This window comes from Microtus ochrogaster, chromosome 21 (genome assembly GCF_000317375.1).
Source record: "Microtus ochrogaster isolate Prairie Vole_2 chromosome 21, MicOch1.0, whole genome shotgun sequence".
Taxonomy (NCBI): Eukaryota; Metazoa; Chordata; class Mammalia; order Rodentia; family Cricetidae; genus Microtus; species Microtus ochrogaster.
The window spans coordinates 23,337,666-23,362,366 of NC_022022.1; the positions used below are offsets into that span (position 1 = coordinate 23,337,666).

The 24,701-nt window shown below is 39.4% G+C and overlaps 1 protein-coding gene across 1 annotated transcript in view; it reads left to right on the forward strand.

The window, feature by feature from the left end:
* The first annotated feature begins 1,576 nt into the window (after positions 1 to 1,576).
* The window catches only part of Zgrf1 (zinc finger GRF-type containing 1), a 54,623-nt gene continuing 31,498 nt past the window's right edge, over positions 1,577 to 24,701 (forward strand). The window contains exons 1-11 of the mRNA XM_005357423.2: positions 1,577 to 1,609; positions 2,899 to 2,976; positions 5,924 to 5,983; positions 7,535 to 7,720; positions 8,016 to 10,218; positions 13,433 to 13,503; positions 16,265 to 16,450; positions 19,584 to 19,707; positions 21,575 to 22,170; positions 22,725 to 22,863; positions 24,447 to 24,631. Coding sequence (XP_005357480.1) covers positions 1,589 to 1,609; positions 2,899 to 2,976; positions 5,924 to 5,983; positions 7,535 to 7,720; positions 8,016 to 10,218; positions 13,433 to 13,503; positions 16,265 to 16,450; positions 19,584 to 19,707; positions 21,575 to 22,170; positions 22,725 to 22,863; positions 24,447 to 24,631 — 3,849 coding nt within the window. The 5' untranslated portion in view covers positions 1,577 to 1,588. The remainder of the gene's footprint in view (positions 1,610 to 2,898; positions 2,977 to 5,923; positions 5,984 to 7,534; positions 7,721 to 8,015; positions 10,219 to 13,432; positions 13,504 to 16,264; positions 16,451 to 19,583; positions 19,708 to 21,574; positions 22,171 to 22,724; positions 22,864 to 24,446; positions 24,632 to 24,701) is intronic.

Sequence of the window (24,701 nt, forward strand, 5' to 3'; positions counted from 1 at the left end):
CGTTGCCTTCAGGGAAAGCTCTCCCTCTCGGACTAACAGAATAAGGTTGCATACATCCGATTACTGATGACTCCAGCCCTGTCGCTCACCTCGCCCTCGAATGCTTCTTTAGGGATCAGGCTTCTGCGCATTCTGTTTTCCGGGTTGGGCGTCACCGCCACTGAAGAGGCCTTGTTAGAGCCGTTTGTTGAGCTCCAGAACCAGACTTTCTAATTCAGTAGGCAAGAATAGGACCTAAAATGTTCATTACTGTCTAGTTCTCCTGTAGTGATGAGGTCATGGCCACGGAACCACTTGAAATGTACTCATTAGTGTGCTTTTTTGGCATCTCTATTCAATTCACCATCGATGATTTCAGATTTCAAAATTTGGCCATATTTTTAATATTTAATCCAGTAACAGGATAGTTACATAGCTGCTGCAACACTGTTCAAAAGAGTTTTCTTTCTGAGCGTGGTGGCCAGCTGCCTGTAATATATCCCAGCTACTCCAAAGGCTGAGACAGGAGAATTGTGCAACTTGGCCAGGTCCTGTCTCAAACAAACAGAAAACTGGGCATGTGGAAGCATTATTACTTAGCTTACATAGGGCCCTGTTGTCTGCCCCTAGAAGTGGGAAAAGAAAGAAAAGAGAACCACTTGACTCTGCTGCTTCTGCACTGGAATCAAAGATGGGTGTTATCCAGCACTTGGGAGGCAGAGGCAGGCGGATCTCTGTGAGTTCTAGGCCAGCCTGGTCTACAGAGCTATTTCTAGGACATCCAAAGCTACATAGGGAAACCCTGTCTCAAAAAACAAAACAAAACAAAGTCCCAAAAAAGTATACAAAAAGGTGTGTGTGACCAAGCCTGCCTACTTTCCTTCCTTCTTAATTTCCTTTCCTTCTTTTCTTCCCTCCCTCTCCCCCCTTTGAGACAGATGTTTTAAACAATAGTTTAATCATTCTTTGTTTATATATTGCTTACAATGCATTAGGTATAAGTAATCTAGAGATAGTTTCATGTATTTCGGAGAATATGTACCTACTCCTATATTATATACAAAAAACTATGACATTTTATATGTGAACTCATGTAGCCCTAGATGTTGGTTATTTGTGGTCCTGAAACTAGGCCCTGGATACTGAGGAACTACTGGAACAGGAAAAATGTAAGACACAAGGGGGCCATCTTGTGGTGAGTTTAATGCTTTAGGAAAATAATTGAATTTGAGTTCCGAGGAGCAAAACATTATTGAAGGAAAAAAAAATCCACTTTCTGATACATACTAAGGTACCTAGAGAGATGTTTACAGATTATTGGTAAGTGTAGTAGTTTCATCTTCATTTTGCATTATGTGGTATCACTCAGTTGTGTCCTCCCCGATAGATACACTTTTGCTTCGCATGGTGGCTAGATAGACTGATAGTCTTAATTCTTTGGTTTCGGTCTCTAATCAAGATTTATTGAGAATCTTTGTATTTGATACTTATTCTTTTTGTCAGGGCTGATTGACCATTCTTTGCTGTTTTTCCTTTTAGAGCATATAAACTGTTGAGTAAAAACTGATTGCTTTCTGGACCTGACTGGTTTATAATTTCAGAAGGAACAATGGAAAGTCAAGAATTTATTGTAAGTTTTAATAATTTTCCTTTTTGTGGGGAGAGGGGTGGGGGATAGGACTCTTGTATCCCAGGCTGGCCTCAAACTCTTGATGAAGTTTGATGAAGTATTAGGGAGTATTTTTTCTTTGGACCAGGAAACAACATTTTTTGCTTTAAGACCTGTCACTGGTGACATTCCTGCCTATAGTGATACATAATTTGGTGTTAAACCCTTTTTGTACTCAAACATTATTGAAGACACTAAATAGCTTTTGTACTTAGAGCTTCTATCTATAATATTACTTATGTTAGGCATAGAAACAGTTTAAAAATACTAAAAAGTAACTAATATGTTACATTATAATGTAAAGTACATTTTTAATGATAAGTAGCTAAATTTTCCAGAGAAATAGCTGCACTAGGAGATAACATTTACAAGGGTAGCATTCTTAGATTTTGAAGACAATTAAGGCCTGTGTATATGCATATGTGTGTACATGTGTGTGCGTGCCAGCCTTAGAAACACCACCCACCTCCTTTGAGATAGGGTCTCTTAGTGGTCTGGAGCTTACCAATTAAGTTAGATTGGCTGGGATCCTATGTGTTTTCTTTGTGCCTAGAATACATTATCATGTAGAGCATTTTATGTAGATTCTGGGCCTCAAAGTCAGGTCCTCATGCCTACGAGGCAAATGCTTTTCAGCTGAGCTGTCCCCAAACCTCTGCATTGCTAGGCATTTTTTTTTCCTAAATTTCTTTACCATTTGATTTAGTAATAGTCAGCTAGATTTTCATACTTGTTTCTCTGTTCAGTCTGTGATTGAATCTGGCACCATATATAATGCTTGTAAACTCCATTCTTCCGCTAATAGATGGGGAGTCTAAAGGCAGAGGCAGTGTGAAATAGTTCTGTCCTCAGGTGCTGTGAAGGTGGGGTAGACTGTTCAGAGAGCTACATGAATAAGGAATGTGTAACCCAATAATTGTTTTTTCCTTCCCTCTGATGATGTGGCAGTTTAAAATTATTTTTGATGCTCTGTTAAGACTATAGGCCTTCACTTATCCTTTCTTCCTTTAGCTTTTGGTTCTACCCACCTAGTCAGCTGTCTTCTTTGCCTTAAAATTGTTTTCCTTTTATTATGTTGAGGGTTAAACTCGGCATCATGATGCTGAGGATGCACTCTGTCACTGACTTTGTTATTGTGGTGATACCTGTGCTATTATTTTGATACGGGATGTTTTATTTTTCTATGGCCTGTAAACTCTAATATTAAATGTGTAAATAGCAATGATTTCTTCTGTACTTTTGGAAATAAGGTCCTTTATACTCATCAAAAGATGAAGAAGTCAAAAGTGTGGCAAGATGGCGTTCTGAAGACCACTTTAGGCAACAAGGTGAGTGAGTGCCAAGCAGTTGACTCTGGCGTGTAACAGCTGTGTTCTTGCCTTTTCATTGAGCATTAGGATAACCCTGTTGATAATAAGATGTCAGTTATGGCCATACATTGCCGTGGTGTGAAAAAGAAATCTTCAGATCATTTTCTTATGTTCTTTGTATATTCTGAAAGTTCAGTAAGTGAGCATTCCTCAGTCTGTTTTGAGTAGAGAGACTTACGATGTGCGGTCATAAAGCTCTCAGTCTACCAGTTTAGTCTGCACCACTCTCCTCTGAGTTAGGCATTTCATTATTTATCCGGTGATCAAACTGGGGGGCACAGGTGCATCATAGCCAGGAGTCCCGGCTGAAAGTGCTAGAGTCATTCATGAATTTAGACCTGGCTCCAGGGCCTGTTTCTAGGTAAGTCCCTCCCTCATCCTTCCACCACCCCCCCCCCCCCCCAAGGCAGGATTTCTCAGGTTAGCCCTGGCTGTCCTGGAACTTGCTCTGTTTACCAGCCTGGCCTCAAACTCAAGAGCTGCCCTGCTCTGCCACCTGAGTGCTGGGATTAAAGGCGTGTGCCACAACAACGCTGCTCTAGCTAAGTCTATTTTAATAATAACTCTTACAGAAACTTGGTTGTGGGTTTATGATATCATGTGCATGCTAACGACAGTCATGGCCTCCTGATGAAGCACATGCTCTTAAGTGACGCTATTCAGGCCCTTCACATTCTGGCTTTATTCTGCTTCTGTCGTTGTAAATCAGTGCTTCTCAACTTTCTGAATGCTGGGACTCTTTAATACAGTTCCTCATGTTGCTATGACCCCAACCATAAAATTATTTTTGTTCCTACTTTATAATTGTGATTTTGTTACTGTTATTAATTGTAATGTAAATATTTTTGGAGATAGAGATTTGTTAAGGGGTTGTAACCCATATGCTGAGAGCCACTGTTGTAAAATTGTCACTTACAGAAGCTTTTCAATAGGGAAGAGGTTATTTATTGTATTTAAAAAAAAATTTGATTTGTTAAAATAAAAATTAGCTTAGCAGTTTGGAGAGATGACTCAGTGGTTAAGAACACTAACTGCTCTTCCAGAGAACCTGGGTTCAATTCCCAGCATCCACATGGGCAGCTCACAGCTGTCTGTAACTCCTGTTCAGGGGATCCAACACCTTCACACAGACATACATGCAGTCAAAATACTGACGCACAGCTGGGTGGTGGTGGTGCACGCCTTTAATCCCAGCACTCGGAAGGTGGAGGCAGGCGGACCTTTGTGAGTTTGAAGCCAGCCTGGTCTACAAGAACTAGTTCCAGGACAGGCTCCAAAGCTACAGAGAAACCCTATCTCAAAACAAAGACAAACAAACAAACAAAAAACCTGATCACATAAAATACAAATAAATAATTTAAAAAATTAGCTTTGACTTAAATCTGCAAGTTCAATGTATGCCAGCATGTATACATACACGTGTATTATATATATATGCATACACACAAATATATGCACACACACATATATATTTTTGTTTTTGAGACAGAGTGATGTGGGATTTTCCTCTGTATGCTGTGTATAGTATTGGTTCATAAAGGAACTGCTTTGGGCCTATAGCAGAGCTATAGGGGAAAAGAGCTAGGTGGGGAAAACTAAATGGAATGCTGGGGAAAGGAGGCAGAGTCAGAGAGAAGCCATGAAGCTCCTGGAGACAATGCGCTGAAACTTTGCTAGTAGGCCACAACCTCATGGTAATGCACAGATTAATGGAGATAGGTTAAATTAAGGTGTAAGAGTTAGCCAATAAGAAGCTAGAGCTAATGGGCCAAGCAGTGATTTAAATAATATGGTTTCTGTGTGATTATTTTGGGGCTGAGCAGCCAGAAGCCAACAAGTGGCCTCCTCCTCCTACAATAGAGTCTTAGGATATAGATCAGGCTGGCCTTGAACTCACAGAGATCTACCTGCCTCTGCCTCCCAAGTGCTGGGTTACAGGCATGAATCACCATACCTGCTTTTATTTATTTATATGTTTATTTTGTAAATTTATAAAGAAGGCATTGGAGTTGTTTCAGGCAATTGTGAGTCACTGGACATGAGTTCTGGGTACAAAACTCAAGCCATCTGGAAGCAAGTGTTCTTAACTGCTGAGCCATCTCTTCAGGCCCTGATTTCATTTTTTATTGGCCACATTCAATGCATTCTGATTCTATTTTGTTCCCAATTTTATTCAAGGATTTTTCTGGTAGGAATTATGGTTTTTTTTTTTTTTATTTTTCTCTTTTATTTTTTTTTATTTTTTATTTTTTTGGTTTTTCGAGACAGGGTTTCTCTATGGTTTTGGAGCCTGTCCTGGAACTAGCTCTTGTAGACCAGGCTGGTCTAGAACTCACAGAGATCCGCCTGCCTTTGCCTCCCGAGTGCTGGGATTAAAGGCGTGCACCACCACCGCCCGGCTATTTTTCTCTTTTTTTTTAAGGGTTTTGGGAGTGAGTATATATATGTTCTTGAATGCATAGAGGCTAGAAAATCCACATTGGATGTCCCCTATCCACCTATCTTTTGAGACAGGGTCTTTCACTGAACTTAGAGCTAGCTCACCAATTGCTAGACTGGCCTCCTGGCTCTCCATCTCCCTCATCTCACCTAGAGATGTAGGCTCATACCACCATGTCAGACTTTTCCGTGCTGAGAAGTGATGTCGGGTCCTTTTGCTTGTCCAAAAGTGTATTACTGAGCTGTTCCCCTGAGCCTGAGTCCTTGAATTGCTTCCTCTATTCCTAAGCTCTCATGCTCATTGGATGCAGTAACATTTGAAAGAGATGTACTTACAATTCCAAGTTACAGAATGTATATAATTCTTTTATTACATGATTTACGTACGTGACAAATTTGATTTGCTATTGAAGATATTAAGAAATGAAAAGGAAAACTTTGTAACTTTTTTCTTGTTTTATAACAGGCAATTCTATATGATGACAAAGGAGCATGTTTGGAAAGTCTATTTCTTAAGAGCCTCGAGGTATTTTAATGTATTTACATTACTTTCCTTGAAATTTAAAAATTTACTTAGATACTTTATTATGAATGTTGTTAATAGCTAAGTTATAGTACTAATGTTGATTAATTATAGCCTGTATTATTGTTTATTTATTATAGTTGTACCTTGTGCTAGCAGCTTTTAGTTATTTCATTTTAATTTTTGTGACAATGTTATGATGTGTTTATATTAGGAATGCAGCACAGAAAGGTTTAGTAGCTGCTTATGCTCATAGAATGCTAGTTGCAGGACATATTCAAACCCAGGTTGTGATTCTAGAATCTAATAGGTGAGGATTTGTTGTGTTGGGCATGGGACGATAGACTTCATGTACATGAGGTTGTGTGTTCCACTATTGAGCTCTGTCTTTTTTTTTTAATATTTATTTATTATGTATACAATATTCTGTCTGTGTGTATGCCTGCAGGCCAGAAGAGGGCACCAGACCCCATTACAGATGGTTGTGAGCCACCATGTGGTTGCTGGGAATTGAACTTAGGACCTTTGGACGAGCAGGCAATGCTCTTAACCTCTGAGCCATCTCTCCAGCCCCCTTGAGCTTTGTCTTTAGCCTTCATGGTTGATAGTCTTTGAAATTATTCCCTTTTAAACACTTTCTCAAAAAAAAAAAAAATACATTACACACATAATGTACTCAGTGCTTTTCTTATGTTTGAAGAAGGAAAGGAATTGAAGGCCTTAGAACTGCTTTTGTCTCTTTTTAGACTCTGAAACACCTTTTATGCGGCCTGTGATCTGTGTCCTCAGCTAGAAACATAGATCAGTATTGTTCTGAAGATTAGAAATTACCTATTATAATGTCATGCGTTAAAATTCATACCGATAACATCACTTTGTGACTATTTGGCAATGAAATCTTATATCATTCATAGTGGTTGTTCCTTTAAATTTATGAAAAGAGGGTCAAGGGGAGACATTTTCTTGGTAGGTGCTTAATTAATGTAACTACTGTTATTTTTATCCTAGGTAGTTTCATTACTAAATGTTTGATAAAGATATATTTTTCTAAGCTGATAATCTTAATGTTTTACCTAGAGTTGATGACTAATAAAAAGACTGAAAAATACTCTTTTTTTTTTTTTCAAGGCAAGTGGTTATGTATGTAACTATTTGTGATAATTGTGAAGTTCTGCTTCACATACATTTGTAAGGATACAGAGTTGATAACTAGTGGCTTTGACTTTTTTAAATACTGCATTTAGTTGCGTGGACTCTTAGTGAGTTATTTGAAAGGAAGCTTTCCTCTGTCTTATGTTCTTAGCATATGACAAAGGGCCTCTGCAGCACCACAGAATGAATGGCTAAAGAACAAATTAGTGACGCTTTTATTGCATTATTACCATTTTCTATTTTTGATGGTTAATTGGTACATAATAATGAATAGTTGAAGAATTTAGTTACGGACTGATTTCTTTAGCAAGGAGGTTGACTATTTGTTGGGTCTTGTTCAATGCTAGTGAGGCAAATAAAATGACCCAAATGCAAGTTTGATGTTTATTTTTTAAAATCTAGGTGAAACCTGGCGATGACTTGGAAAGTGAGCGTTACTTAATCACAGTTGAGGAGGCTAAGGCTGCTGGAAGTAGAGGTGTTAAACTGGATGGCCCTAGAGAAGCTCTGGAGTCAGGTCCAAGGACATTTATATCCTCGAGCCGGTCTCTTGGGTGTCAGCCCTCTGGCTTAAAAAGGAAGGCTACTGTAAGTTTCTGTGTGAACACTAATATTTCAGTGTATAGTTAAAAAGTTATTTTTGAAACTGGTAAATTTTTATGATGGTTTGCTGCTAAAATGTTACCTCATAGTTTATTTAAGTGACAAGACAGTAGATCCAAATTAGGAAAGTCTTACTAATGAATGTTTATTTTAATTCAGCAAAATTTAAATACTATATACCTTGGGCAAGATATACATATGTGTTATTCTTTTTAGAAAATTTATTTCACATTTTCCTTAGAAATAATGATATCATTAACGATTGTTTTAATGTCTTTAGGGTTTTCAAATACCATATAAGGCACCAAAGAAAGTGACTGTTACAGAAAATGGTGAATCCGTTGCCTCATTTGATGATTTGAAACCTGGCCCGACACTTCCTCTCCCTTTGTTTTCTACTGTTGGTGAGGAAGACATGAATTATACACTGGCAGTCAATGAGAATATGTTCAGGAACAGAGAGAGAAGCGACAGGCCTTTTTCCCTTGTGTCTTCATCCTTCAGTGTTAACTCAGACATAGTAAGGAGAGAGGACAAGTTTTGCTCTCCTGTCACCTCTGTAACCCATCATTCAGATGCTTTACTGGGCAGTGAGCCCACAAGAAGTAATAGTTTGGAATCTCACTGTCCTGGAGTTTCACAAAACCTCAGGAGCAAAGCACAAATATTAGCTCTTCTGAAGTCCAAATCAGCCAACATGAGTAAGAATCTGACTTTTGAGATACAACCACAGGGGTGCTCCAAGACTGCTTCTAAGCCAGAGGAAGAGTATGCTGAGAGAAAGAGCTCAGCGAATTCACTCTGTGAGCTACAGGCAGAAAACCCCACAAGAGCTACAAGCCGGTGGACCATGTATTTACCCTCCCAGAGATCGCCTCCCTGTTCTCCTATAGATGAGAATGGTACAGAGGACAAACCTGAAGCCCAAGGAGATGTGAACATTTTTAATTTGTCTGAACTTTTGGTGGAAAAAAAGGCAGAGCTCTTCGAAACATGTGCTGAAAAGGGAGAACTGTACCATGAAGACAAGCCAGTAGACAATAGTTGCCAGAGCTGGAATCACGAAGAAAACTTTGGAGCACCTCTGTTCTGTGAGAACAACAACAACTTACTGGTTAACTGTAGTAGTAAAGAAAACGTTGATTTATTATTAGAGCCCGGCATTCAGAACAATAACAAAGTAACTTCTAATCAAAATGACAAGGAGTGTATGGAAGCTTTGCTTTGCACTGGAGAAAGTATTCTGGTGGCAGATGCAGATGCCACACTGGAACAAGAGTGTATGTCCTGTTTGTCAGTGTCACCTCTGCCAGAAGTAGAACATAAACACATTGAAGTCAAATCTTCTCCAAGTAAGAACTCTAGCACCTCTGATGACATTGCAGACATGGGTTCTAAAAGTGATGCTGATAGAGGAAGTCTGGATACTATTCATAAATCTTCACAACCATTTCTGGAAGTTTCTTTTAATCTGAGCAATTTTGAGGACAGTGACACTGATGAAGCATCTCCAGAGGATGACAAACTTTCCCAGGACTCAGAGAGTAGAGAAAAGGAAATTTTGCCTACAGGTGATTCACGTGTTCTAAAGAGCTGTGGAGGTATAGGCTGCCAAGAAACTGCACGGCAACCCTTGCCATTCCCATCCTCTGCCAGTGGCAAGCCTAGAGACGTCCTTCCTGCTAACGAGACGCTGCTGTCAGAGTTTTGTGATAGAACCTGTGTTGGTTTTTACACAGGACCTCATGAAGATGCAAACCCTAGAGAAGCAGTGCTGGAGCGGGGTGCTGACACAGGGAGCAGTCTGGACTCATCGCAGGAGTGGAATGAGGATGTGCCAGGAGATAGCAGAGACGATGCTAAGAAATCTATCCAAAGAGATGGGACTAATTATGGTATTGTTTCACCCTCAAATACACCCAAAGGTATAAATACATGTTCACATATTCCTTATTTTTTAAACACAGTCACAACTCCGGCTCCTGAAAACAGTGACCTCTTCTCAGAAGGTACCCAGCCTCAGCCTTTTACTTTGGGAAGTCACGTAGGTAATAAGCAGCTTTTATCACCAGTCTCTACCAGTGGCGTTAGTATCCAGCTATTGAAAACCACTCAGCATCACTCTGAATGTCATGAACTAGATGAATCCAACACCCAGGTTTCTAGCTCTTTATTTTACCCGGTAGGAACAGAACATCCTATTTATAAAGACACTGAAGCATACATTCCTGAATCTGAAGATTTAGGGTGGATTAGAAGTTTGCCACATGATCGTTTTGCGGGGGAAACTACACAGAGAAGCAAACAATCCTCAGCTACTTCTAGAAATTCTTCAGAACTTTCTGAAGTAATAAACAATATGTCCCTTTTAAAGTCACTGTCTGAGCATGGCACAACTTTAGGAAGCTTGGCAATACTGAATGAAAACCATGCCTCCCAACAAGAAGCTCGGCACATAGAAGACCCAGATGTCAGTCCTGAAGGTTAGAGTCACCTGTCTTATTTTGGTTGTTCCCTTTGTAGCTCAGAAAAATGAAGATACTACCAGTCTGCTGTATTTACATATGTGGTGGCTGAGCATGGTGGCTTATTCCTGTAATCTCAGCACTTGGAAAACAAGGCAATATCAAGGGAATTTAAAGTTATCTTCAACTAGAGTGGGTTTGAGGCCAGTCTGCTACGAAGACCATCTCTCAACAGAGGGGGTTGGGGATTACAGAGTGTAACCCATAAGTTTGGTAATGACAACTTCAATAGAGGATAATATAGTGATGACTGAGTCTCTTTCCTTTCACAGTTCCCCAGTCTACTTAACATCAAACAGTGCGTGTGCTTGGTTTTTTGCTGGTTGGTTGGTGTTTATAGACAGGGTTTTCATGTAGCCCTAACTGTTCTAAAACTTGCTCTGTAAACCAGGCTAGCTTCAAACTCAGACATCTGCCTGTCTCTACCCCCCTGAGTGCTGGGTGTCACCACCCAGTTTGTGTGTGTGTGTGTGTGTGTGGTTTAATTTTTTTTAAAGATTTATTTATGTATGAGTGCTCTATCTGCACGTATGCCTTTATGCTAGAGAAGGGCATCAGATCCCACTATAGGTGGTTGTGACCCTTCATGTGGCTGCTGGAAATAGAACTCAAGACCTCTGGAAGAGCAGCCAGTGCTCTTAACCACTGAGCCATCTCTCCAGCTATAATGTGTGTGTATGTTTTAAGACAACATCTTGTTGCATAGCTCTGACTGATCTATAATACATGACAGTAAATGAACAACACTCTGTGATACCCAAGGTTAAAATTAAATCTTATTTTATTTTATTTTGGTTTTTCAGACCATATTTCTCTGTGTAGTACTGGCTGTTCTGGAACTCACTCTATAAGCCATGCTGGCCTCAAAGTCAGAGATCCGCCTGCCTCTGCGGGGGTTAAAGGCTTATGCCACCACCACCCGACTTTAATTTTAAGTTCTTGTTCATATATGTCATTTTTACTAAAAGTATGAGAAAATTACTGTACATTCTGAAATTCTTTGAAATGCAGTTTCTTTTCTAAAAAATTTATAATAAAAATTAAACATGAATAGATATAACTGATCTATAAACTGAAATGAGCATAGCATTGTAATATGAAGATTTGAGAAATGTGGTATTTGAGGACATGATTCTTTCATCCATTTGGAAGACAAGATTCCACTTGCTTCATGTTAGTTGAAGTCATTGTGTTCTGTGATGAACTTAAACACCAAACTTTTGAATCACTGGTCACACAGGACATGCAAGGTTGGCTTCCTGCACATCTCTGGCAGGAACATTTTTTTTTTTTTAAACTTTATTTTTATTTTCTGTGCATTGGTGTTTTGCCTGGATGTCTGTGTGAGGGTGCCTCTGGAACTGGAGTCAGATAGTTGTGAGCTGCCATGTGGGTGCTAGGAGTTGAACCTGGGTCCTCTGGAAGAACAGTCAGTGCTCTTAACCACGGAGCCATCTCTTTAGCCCCCTGGCCGGAATATTTTTCTCTTCTCACCATGTAATTAATTATGTCTTTATTTAAACACCACTTTATTTAATGTTTTTGATTTATTAACATAGTTGCCGGCAGTGCTATGAGTTGTTCATGATCAAAACAATCCATACATATTTTCTCTGCAGCAGACACACTTAAGAACAATAGATAGTGAGCCAGACGGTGTGATGGCGCATGCCTTTAATTCTAGCACCTGAGAGGCAGAGGCAGGCAGATCTCTGTGAGTTCGAGGCAGCCTGGTCTACAGAGCTAGTTTCAGGAAGGCTCCAAAGCAACAGAGAAACCCTGCCTTGAAAAACAAAAATAAATAAACAAAGAAATAAATAAAACAAGGAACGCTATGTAGCACTCTAGGGGACTTTAAAATAGTGAAATCATCAATTTTGGTACTAAATATACTGAAAAACTACTTCTGAGTGCAGTATGAAGTGAGGCTGAGTGTTGTCTTGTTGGGAGTGTGCTCCTGCTGTGCTGCTGGTCGGTCCACCTTGTCAGTCTTATCCCCTGCTTTCTTTTTCACGCCTGACGTGTAGCTTAGTCTTGCTGTGGGTCTCAGTAACATCATTTTTCTGTATGACACCTTTTCCTATCATACCCTGACTTTGTCTGGTTTACCTGTGTGGCTGTCTTCTCATTACTGCTATGTTCCCCGGTGCTGGCCGGGCATTCCAGTACCTGCCTTAATCCCAACACTGCGTGGCAGATTTCTGCTCTACATAGTGGTTTGCAGGCCAGCAGATATAGCAGAGTTCCCACACTATAGTCCGATGGATTTGAGAAAGGTTTGGATAGACTGGTGCCCCCTTGCCCCACTGTGGTTGTGCATACAATAGTGTTAATTTAAGTTTTCTTAGTTTTCTTGTTCTTAACAATTGGGCAGTTCTCAACAATTTTTAACATTTGTAATATAGGTGATAAATATATTCTGTTGACTTAGAATACATTCTTTTTTTTTAAACTAGGTGCCAAAAAAGTTGCAAGAACATATCCCCACTAAGATAGAGTGACCAGTAAGGGAACTGGACAGATGGCCCAGCAGCTACAAAGAACGTGCTGCTCTTGCAGAGGATATAGATCTGGTTCCCAACATCCTCCCTGACCTCTGTAGGACCCAACATGCACACGGCACATATATATGCCCGCAGACAAATACTCCTGCAAAACAAAGAAATTTATTTATTTATTTGAGCCAGGGTCTCTCTACACAGCCCTGGCTGTCCTGGAACTCACTGTAAACAAGACTGACCTTGAACCTACAATTTCTCTACCTTTGCTTCCTGAGTAAAGGAATTAAAGTCATGTGCCCACACCTGGTCTTAGTTTTTTTTGAAGTAATCATTAATGTTTTCAATTTAAATATATTGAATTTTTTGCCTGATGGTGGCGCACGCCTTTAATCCCAGCACTCGGGAGGCAGAGGCAGAAACCAGCCTGGTCTACCAGAGCTAGTTCCAGGACAGGCTCCAAAGCCACAGAGAAACCCTGTCTCGAAAAACCAAAAAAAAAAAAAAAAAAAAAAAAAAGAATGTACCAGTCTATATAGAATAGTACCCTGAATCTTTACTCATACTCCAGATTAAACCTTTTTAAAATGTATTATTTCAGTTTTAGAAGTAAATATTTTTGGAAACATTGTGATCCATATGATAAGTAAGGCTGTTTAATTTTTCCATCCTAGCCAGGAACTTACCTGCCACAGTAGTTTCCCATATGCTAGAGCGTCCTCTTGAGCAGTGGACTTTTCAGCAGGTACATTTCTCTCTCTTTCTAAACTACTGTGTGTTTCTTTGATAGAAAATAATGATATTTCTGTAACTGTATAGCATATATTTTGATCATACTTTGTACTGCCACCTCTTATGCCCCCTTCCTAGTATTTATGTGTCTCTTACCATATAGTTGATAAGAGTTTCCTTAGTTAGGATTGCTATTGCTATGATGAAACACCATGCCCCCCCCCCAAAAAAAAGTAGGGAAGAAAGGGGCTTATTTGGTTTACACTTCATCATAATTCTTCATTGAATGAAGTTGGGGCAGGAACTCAAATCGGGCAGGACCTGATGCAAAGGCCATGGAGCAGTACTGCTTACTGGCTTGTTCCCCTTGACAATGTTCATGCTTTCTTATAGAACACAGGACTATCAAGCCCAAGGGTGGCACCACCCACAATAGGCTGGACCCTTCTTCATTAATTACTAGTTAAGAAATGCCCTACAGGCTCTTCTATAGTTCAGTCTTACAGAGGCATTTTCTCAATTGAGGCTCCTTTATGATGACTCTAGCTTGTATGAAGTTAACGTAAAACTAGCCTATAGCATAAGTGATCCCTACTCAGCTTGACACATGAACACATTACTGCTAAGCTATAACTTTCCTTTCTTGTTAATTCCCAAGATCATATATTAATATAAAACCACAGTATGAAACATTTTAAATACTTAAAAAGTTCCATAGTCTTTACAAAGTCAAACACTTTATAATCAATCTTTTTAAACAATTCAAAGTCTCTTTTAAAATACAGAATCCCCTTAAAAGTTCAAAGTTTTGGTTGTGAGCCTAGCCTTTAACGGCCGAGCCATCTCTAAAAAAAAAGAAAAAAGAAAAAAAAATGTTCAAAGGTTTTAAAGCACGGGTTCCTGTGAAAGCAATAAAAAGTTAAATACTTCCTTCAGGAGGGAAGAACCAGAACACAGTCACAATCAAAGCATAGCAAAACAACAGTGTAAATAATCCAGTGTCTAATATCTGGGATCACTTCTCAGGCTCCACCCTCTGCAGCTCATACAGCTTGTCGTCTAGGCTCAGGTTGGCTTCACTTATACTTGCTACTGTTCCTGGGGGCCATCCCATGGAACTGGCATCTCCAAAGTGCTGGAGTTGCCAGCAATTGGCAAAAAGTTACAATAACTGGGTTGCACGTTAATCAATAGCCTCTCCCTTCTCTGCATGACCCCTTTAATCCTGGGCCTTCAGCTGCTACTGAGGATGCACCTTCACCAGTGGTCTCTTGGCCTCACAGTCCCAAGCCTCAGTGCCTCATGCCTTCACAACCAGTACCATGGGTGATTCTTATACTACCAAGTTCAGCTGCCAGCACAAGTTACAACTTTGGCCCACTTCTGGAATACAGCTGTGTGCTGACTCTGAGGAACCACTTCCCAGAAGATTTCACCTCGTGATGTTGGTTGCCTTTTAAGCACAGCTGATTCTTCAGCAACAGCTGACCAGCATCCATTGTTCCAGCAAAGCAAGGGTTTTACTTTAGTGGTTCCGGTCTCTTGGTGATCACAGCTCCAGCTGACCAGACACCACAGATTCTTCACACATCTGAAACTTCACAAGCAAAGTCTCCACTGCCTACACTGCTCTCAACATTCTTATTTTCCAAGCTCCTTTAGAGCAGCCTACTGAGGTTTGAACACTCAATGGCTTTTCCAGTCCAAAGTTCCAAAGTCCTTACACTGTCCTCCCCAAAACACAATAGACGGGGTCTGTCCTTACTCATCAATTACTAAGAAAATGTCTACAAGCTTGTTTACAGTCCAATCTTGTAGATGCATTTTCTTAATTGAGGCTCCCTCCTCTCTGATGACTCTAGCAGGTGTCAAGTTGATATAAAACTAACCAGCACAAGAATACTCTGTAATTTATACTAAAACTGTAGCAGTACACAAGGTCCCAAACTCTCTGGATTCATGACTCCCCTCACAAATTTTTAAAACAATGTTTCTTGGCCCAAAGAAATCCTGACAGTCCATTTGTTGACTGCTAGCATTGAATGGTAAGTATGCCTGTCCTAGTAACTTAGCAATTCATTTCAGGTGAGCACGGCTAGAAATGCAGTGTAGGACACCAATCAGGTACTATATAGCGTTTTTCTCATCTAAAGCTCTGAAAAAAAGCACATTAAGTTTGATTGTCCTTTCAAATGATCTTTAGGATCTTTATTTCTAAGTAATAGTAGATTCAGAGTTTCTATAGTTATCATTTTGTTAATTCATCTATCCATTAGAAATAAATCCTTTAAGGACATTCTTTTGGCCCTTTTAGCTGTTTTATTTTCCTGTATCCTAGGTGGGCTTTGTTAAACCCTGTGTGGCATAAATGCTAAAATCCTCAAGGGGGCAGCAGAGAAAGCCATTTGGAACCTGAAAGCATGGCATAAGTAGACATGAAGTAACTGAGGGAGTAACTGCTTTGCAGTCACACTTCAGAGCAGAAGATTCAGATATATAGGGCTGCAGAGACCCCACTGTCTACCTGATAAGTGTGCAGACTTCTCAAGCAAAGCAAAGTGCTTCTTCATTTCTTCTCTTTTATTTTGTGTTTATTGGCTCATTTCTGTATGAAAGATAATACATTACATGGTGGTGATTCTTAGACAAAATAGAAAGGCCTGTGCACTCAAAGGGCTTAGTGTACAATAAGGAAGAACATTTCTGTATGTATACGGTATGAATATTTGTGTCATATACTTACAAAATTCTTGTTTTTAATACTTTACCCATAGCCTGTTGAGTTTCAAGGCCATCAGGTAAAAGGGTCAGCCACCAGTGGTGTAATGATGAGAAGACACAGCACACAGCTAGGATACAGTCAGCTTCCAGATAGCGTTGAATATGAAAACTTGATGACATGTACTCCAGTCTGGACACCAGAGTTGTCTAGTGCTTGTGTGCAGACTGACTTCCTACAGGTAAAAGTCATTTTTATAGTTGCATTTCACCAAGTTGTTTTTACTACATTTTGTAAATCCTTATAAAAAGGAGTCCATGGGTAAATTGGCAAGAACCATAATAGCTCTAGTCAGACTACACAAGGCACTCCTGCTTTCTGACTTGTTGGCATGTTTGTAATTTTCCGACTTAGCCTCCTTTCAGCAGTACCAGATTTCGAGGCTTTCTACAATTACTGGACTAAATCAGCCTATGTGTTATTAGTTTTCCCTCTATGTTGGTTTGCTTTTTTTCTGTGTTTCCAAGTCTATCCTGTTTCCCACTCTTCATAATATTATAATTTGTGATCACCATTGCTTGAGTTATTGAAAAAGAAACTTGTTGTGTTTAGTGGCTCTTGACTATAAATCCCAGCATTTGAGAGCCTGAAGCAGGAAAAAAGAAAGTTTGAGGCCAGCTTGGGCTGTATAGAGACTTCTAGGCAGTCACAGAAAAAAGAACAAAAGAGGAAGAAATTTGTATATTTGTGTCCATTGCCATATTTCTAATTATTGTTATATGCTAATTAGGGTCAGCTCTCTACCCCAGCTCCATTTGCCATTTTCAAATCCGATTATTTTACAGTCTCTTGTCAGATGAATACTATGCCCGTTCTTCTTCCATTCTGTATGTGGTCTCTGTTGATCTCTTCCTTTTCTATGCAGAAAGTTTTTAGTTTCTTAGAACCCCTTTTACTAATTTTTCCTTTTATTGCCTCTATGCTTTTGAGTCACATTATCTCCAAAATGGAGTCTGTTATTACTGAGCCCTCCAATAAAAGGAATATAGAAATATGTCCCATTTCATTAGCTACTTGGAGATCATGGTGACCTTGGCAAGAACAATTGCAATGAAATAGTATGCGTAGTGGCCAATTCAGAGGGAATTAAAGAATGAATGAGAGATAGGAAAGTAGAATTATGGCTAATTCCTAGAAATGTTTATGTTTGTCAACCATTCAACTCCCACTCCCACCTCCCACCTTCCCTACCCAGGGCTGTGAATCAAATCAGGACTTCACACTTGCTGGGCAAGCGCTCTATCATTGAATTGTATCCCCAGGCAACAAACATATTCTCATGAGCAACTGCCTACTTCTATTGTACTGTCAAAATAGGCCTGTGAATAAAAGAGGCAAATTCTTGTCTTCATAGAACTTACATGTTAGTAAAGATAAATACATAGTACCTGGAAGGGCTTAAATGCTCTGAGTTAGGATAGAGCCATGTAAGGGGTGGCAGTACAGATGGTCTGGGGTTCTGTTGTATGTAGGTAAAGTCAGCTGTCTCTGATAGCTGACACTGGAGTAGAGATGAGAATGTCATGCCAGTATCTTGGGGGAAAGGGATTTGTGGCAACAGACAGTTGGCCAGTTTGTAGAATAATGTGGAGTGAATGAGGGACCAGGAAAGTGACAGAAGTGAAGCCAGAGAGCGGGCCAGGAGCCTGGTCAGGTAGGGCCGTGTAAGATAGCACAAAGATAAGAGCAGGCCAGGGGCCTGGTCAGGTAGGGCCGTGTAAGATATCACAAAGCAGTCTACATTGGAATAGACTGGGAGCAGAGGGTTTGCATCAGTGAAGAAAAACCATTTAGCTTAATTTTCAGAAATAACTCTGGCCAGTTGTGGAGAATGTACTAGGTAGGGGAATAGGGTGGAATACTTAAGAATTTCTTCTTTTATGTGTATGAGTATTTTGCTTGCGTGTTCGTCTGTGTACATGTATGTCTTGCATGTCTGGTGCCCAGGGAAGCTAGAAGAGGGTGTTGGAGTTTCTGAAACTGTATAGTTGTGAGCTGCCATATCAGTACTAGGAGCTGAAAAACAAACACTGCTTTTAATTGCTAAGCCATCTCTCCAGCCCTTTGTTTGTTTTTTTGAATCATGGCCTCACTGTGTAGCCCTGGCTGGCCTCACTCACTGTGTAGGCCAGGCTGATCCTGAACTCTCAGAGCTCTGCCTGCCTCTGTCTCCAGAATGTTGAGATTAAGCGCATGTAACACTGTGCCTGACAGTTCTTTATTGTTATCTTTACAAAGCCTAGAGTCACCTGGGAGGAGGGAACATCGATTGGGGAATTACTCTGAAGATTGGCCTGCCTGTGGTCATATCTTTGAGGAACTGTCTTGATTGTTGATGGATGTGGGCAGTGGCATTCCCGGGGGCAGGTGGTCCTAAGCTGTGTAAGAGCCAGCAAGCCAGTAAGGATTCTTTCTTCAAGGTTTCTGATTCAGTTCCTGCATGAGTAGTTGGCCCAGCATCCCTTAGTAATGGGCTGTTACCTGAAAACGTAAGCTGAAACAAACCATATCCTCGGGGCTGGAGAGATGGCTCAGTGGTTAAGAGCATTGCCTGCTCTTCCAAAGGTCCTGAGTTCAATTCCCAGCAACCACATGATGGCTCACAACCATCTGTAATGGGGTCTGGTGCCCTCTTCTGTCCTGCAGACATACACACAGACAGAACATTGTATACATAATAAATGAATAAATAAATAAATAAATAAATAAATAAATAAATAAATAAAACCATATCCTCTCCTAAGTTGTTTTTAAGTGTTTATGACAGCAACTAAAGGCAAACTAGAACAGCATCAAGTGCGACTGTCATTACGTTTTGATTTTGGGCAAAAACTGCAACACAACTTAAAACTATTCTAGTGAGAATTGTGGCTGTTCAGATCTGAATATATTTAAAGAGTCCCTGCACTTGGAAGGAATATCTTAAAATGTATATCAACTATGCATAACCTGAAATCCACGAACATAAGAGAAAACTGCTCAGACCTTGTGTATGCAGAAATATAGTTTGCACACATGAGATGGGACTTGGGTTGAACCCATTAGAATGGAAATTTACCCTCAGAACTAAGTCATAATGGAATCAGTCCAAATCAGAATGCCATCCACTTCACAATAAATCCTAACCTTTTTTGTACTTAAAATTATTGTTTATATTAGTAGGTTTTTGCTAGCCTGTCCTTTTTGTTGAAAATTTTATAGTTCTTTGTTCCCAATGTACTTAGAATAGTGACTTCTGAAAGAGAGGTCACCGAAATTCAAATAGGAAAGGGCACTGTAAGAATATCTTAGTGATTTTCTTTTTTTCTGGACAGGTGATTTCACCAGAACAAAAGATCTCTGCATCGAGCTCTGCACCTACTTTTTCTTTCAACACGAGAAATGAAGACTCTGTGCTTGAGTTCTCTGAGGAATCTCTGAGAGCAAGGACTTTCCCTGGTGATCTTCGTTTTCTCTGCTGTTATCTATGAGGGTGTTACTGGGCTAGAAGTGTCTCTTCCCTTAGGCTTTTTTCTGTTATGGATGCTGTTCCAAATGCATTTTCCTTCCTTTCTAGTTCTTGTTCCCTCCTCTACTGTCTCTTCACTGCCTCTGAAAGTGTCTCTACTGTTGAAGGACTTCTTGCAGCTAAAATGCCAATGTGCTAGACAGTGGCATGTGCCTTTAATCTCAGCACTCAGGAGGCTGAGGCAGGTGGATCTCTGTGAGTTTAAAGTCAGGACAGCCAAGGTAGTTACACAGAGAAATCCTGTCTCGAAAACCAAAACCAAACAAACAAAAAAAAACCCCCACAGGCACCATATAAAATGCCAACACTTGGCTCCTCTTTTCTGTTGTGAAGTAGTTTGTAGCAAATGTCTCATGAACACTACTGGTTGACCTTGGTGTAACTTCTTCATCTCCTCATTTTGCTTTGGGATACCGTCGGTATGAGGAACTCTTCAGTGGCTGATGCCATCATTGTTCCCAGGCCTCAAGCTTTTAAATCTATTTTGACTTTTCTTATAAGTCATTTTCTGCTTCTTGAAAACTGTATTGTTTAATAGGATCACTTCCCACTAACTTCTCTTTTTCTTGATAATTTCATTTATGTATTTTTTTTCTAGTCTGAAGTTATATGTGATTAATGGTTTTTTGGTTGTGAATTGATGATTAGTATGAAAAAAATTTAATGTGAATCAGTACTTGAGTTGGAGTTGACTTCATGGTTATGTCTGACTGAAGACAGGTGAAAAAAGGGAGGGTGGGAGGAGATGTGAATGGGGTGAGGGTGGGGTGAGGTGGTATTATAATCCCAGCTCTCCGGAGACAAGGCAGGAGGATCAGTACTTAAAGCCTAGCTTGGGCTACTTGGGAATAAAAAAAGGATGGGGAAGAGATCTTTTGGGGGGAATATGTCTTCTGAAACAGGCACGAATCTTTAGTTCTCTAATGACACTAACTAGTTCTGTCACTGTTACTCAATTAGGTTGTTGGATTATAACATAACACTTCATTTAAGAATATTCATTTGACTCACTTATTGCTCTACTGCTTCCCAAGTGGTCGTCAGAATTTAATCCCTATAGAATTTATATTTTTAGATAAAGATTTTAGTAGTATTCAATTCCTATGCAGTTTTGCTGATTCATTAATCTATCAAATACATATTTATTGCTTTTTACACTTTCAGCAACGTCTCTATTCTAATAGCTGCTTCTAGAAAGAAGGAATTCCAAAGCTCATTCAGACAAAATCTGACATGAGTTCACTATCCCATCTATTATTAATTTAACATAGAAAGCTAAAAATTTTTGTTATGAAAGGTATCATAATTCATAAATATAATAAACAGTTGCAATCACATCATATTAAGTGAGCTGTTAACTTTGTCCACAGAAGGAATGTGACTAGATATCAACTCATTCTGTGTTCTTTCTACTTGATAGACACTGTGAGCTCTGGACTCTGTTACTTCATCTGTAAAATGAGAGTGATGCAGCTTTTCTCAGATTTGAATACTTTGAAAACTTAGAGGTTCTATAAATATGAATAATTAAATTAGATATTTAGTTCTGTAGAAGAAAAAAGGAGGACTTATTTGTTAGTCTTAACAGAGTCCTCAGATCTATACATTAAGTTTTGAACCTTTAGATTTTGATATTAAAGCATTTATTTTGGGAGGGGACAATAAAATAGTGTTATCTTCTTTTTCTATACAGCAAGTCAGAACCTTCTGCCCTTGCCCATGTACCCACTGTTTCCTAGAGTCTGGGTGATGACTGGTTAAATATTTGTATTGAATCAGCATTATGTTTTCTTTCAGGATTGGAAAACATTGGTTTTTTGGGGAGTAAGAACCTTCAAAGATTTCCATGTGCAACCAGAGCCTCAGTTCCCTTCATTACTTTGCCTCCTGATGATGAGCCAGCAGTCTTAGATTCCTTTTCATTTATGGCTGATGACGACACACGAGAGTCCTCTAGTTCTTCTGTGTTGAACCTGTGTGAAGAATCAGTTCTTTCATTTGACCTTGGGCCTGAGGACCAGGGTGAGACTTCTCGCCGGAAAGGAACTCCAGGAGATGCTTCACTGCTTCATAAGAATTCTGTACAAAGCAAGTGGCTGAAATATCAAAACACATCCCAGTGCAGCTCAGCTGCTCTAGGCAGAATTGGCGGTGAAGTGGCAGAGGACAGTGAGCAGCAGAGGAATTCTGTGAAGGAAAGCTCTGTAGACCCTGTGCACTTGCAGAGGATGAAAGGCATGCTCTATCAACAGCAGCAGGACTTTAGCAGTCGAGAGTTGGCTTCCAGAAAGAAAGCTTTTTCTCTGAACTCAAAGCAGACTTCCGAGACAGTGGAAATTCAAGCTATGTTAGGAAGCCCTGCCAGCTACAACTGCAGAGTCAAAGATTTACAGGTGAGGGAAGTCTTCAAGCTCTTGGAGCGTTTTCTCCGGTAGTTACTTTGTGAATTCCAGCAGAAGAAGGCACAGATTGTTTGGGAACGATTTACTTTTTGATCAGGTAGCTATTTGTTAGATGTTACCCAGTAATTATGAATATTGCAATATGTATTTAAAAGTCTTGGGTATGCTGTTGAGCATGTAAAAGGTATTTAATGAATATTAGCTCTTATTCCTCTTTCTGCCACTCCTTCTAGTACTGAGCTCACTATGACAGTTTTTATTTTTGACTATCAAATCAATTTTGCTGATTGGATTATTAAAATAAGACACATGCCTCTATTAAAAATTTGATACAACATATTAAAATCATATAAAGAGACCAATGAGAAAAGTTAGTATTTTTAAGACTTAAAAGTTTATGTAGATATTCAGGCTTTATTTTGTTTTTTATTTTAGATCATAAAACAATTTTCATGGATTCTAAAATTCAAAACTACAATTAGTGTTTTCTTCATTATATATATGAAAAGCAATTTGTTGGTAAACTGTGATTTTTTTTTTTTCAGGAGATAAATGGTTCTGAGCTGTGCTTCCCAAATGGGCAGAAAATAATATCGGCTTATCTCCCTCAAAGGCAAGTTTACGTACCAGCTGTTTTCCAGTCTCCCATTCACTATAAGCAGATCTTTACATCTTCTATCATAGGTATGGCTGTTATATTTTTTTTTCTGATGATTACCTATTGTGAGTATTAGAACTATAAAAAAGAATAATACCTTATGGATTTTCAGAGTAAATTTTCTTCTTGAAATTTATTTTAGAAATTATCATTTCTTTATTTGAATGTCAGATCAAAAGCTTTAAAAGTGAGAAATTGCAATAATTTTTAAATTATGGCTTTTTATCTGTTAAAATAGAAATAAATGAGTCCATTACATGTAAATGAAACCGTTAAATATGATCCATGCTTAGGTCTGAATGTGGTTTTTTTTTCGAGACAGGGTTTCTCTGTGGCTTTGGAGCCTGTCCTGGAACTAGCTCTTGTAGACCGGGCTGGCCTCAAACTCACAGAGATCTGCCCGGCTTAAGTCTGAATGTTTTGAGGTATAAGAATAAAACTTGGATTTTTGAAAGCTGGATTGTTATAAGGTGTGGCAGTGCCTGTCTGTTATTCTAGCACGTAGAAGACAGCAGGAGAGTGTGAGCTGGAGGTCAGTTTAGACCACATAGTAAGACTGTTCCAAAACTACAATAAAATACGCAAATAACTGGTGTGGCTGCTAAAAGCACGATATTTATATGTGTTGAAATGTTACAATGAGGGACTAGAGAGATGGCTTAGCTATTAATTATGCTTTCTGCTCTTGCAGAGGACCTGTGCTCTATTACATAAGCCCAGAGTTACATGATTCACAACTATCAGTAACTCTGCTCCAGGGGAGCCAATACTCTTCTGGCCTCCTTGGGTATTGTAGTGATGTGCACAAACACACACCCAGACGCACACATGAACATAATTAAAAATAACAATTCTTAAAGAAAAAGGATTGATACAGTGAAGTCCTTTAATATATACAGTCAATTTGCAACAATAATGAAAAAGTGTGGATGACTTTCAGGGGGAGCATAACAGAATCTGATAGATAAGGGCTTAATACAATAGTATTTGCTTTGGGTGCATTATTTGGATGGCAATGAAGCAGGTTTATTTTTGTTGTTGTTGTTTTTTGTTTGTTTGTTTTTGTTCCAGTTTGGCAAAATGAGTACAAAAGGGATAGTTAGGGGGCTGACTCAGTGGTTAAAGTACTCAGTGCTCTTGCAGAGGGCCCAGATTCTGTTACTGACACCCACATGGAAGCGCAGCCTTCGGAACAATTTGACCTCTGTGAGCACTGTACAGACTTGGTGTGAGTATATACACGTAGGTACTCACACACATAAAATAAAAACAAATCTTTAAAATAATGGATTTTATAGTACTGTGTTACAGTTGATTGTTAAAAGGCTATTTTTTTCTTTCTTTTCTTTCTTTTCTTTTTTTTTTTTTTTTTTTCGAGACAGGGTTTCTCTGTAGCTGTGGAGCCTGTCCTAGAAATAGCTCTTATAGATGAGGCTGGTTTCAAACCCACAGAGATCCGCCTGCCTCTGCCTCCCGACAGCTAGGATTAAAGGCATGCACCACCACTGTCTGGCAAAAGGCTATTTTCAAATTGGCTAGGAAACAGTGAAATTGATACTAACATGAAATAATTTTGTATATGATTTTCAGTTCTTTTTTTTTCTTGTAGAGCATCTGAATATATTGCTATTTGATTTGGCGCAAAGGTTGTACAAAGCACTTTCCAAAGTTGACATATCCTTTTATACATCGTCAAAAGGAGAGACACTAAAAAGTGGAAAAAATCATTTACCATCCTGCCATCATAATCAACCTGCCAAACTTGTCATGGTTAAAAAAGAAGGCCCAAATAAGGTATTGCTTCTGCTCCCTCCCCACACTTTCCTTATTCATAGTTTAGGTACTATGGAAACTGAGACATGAA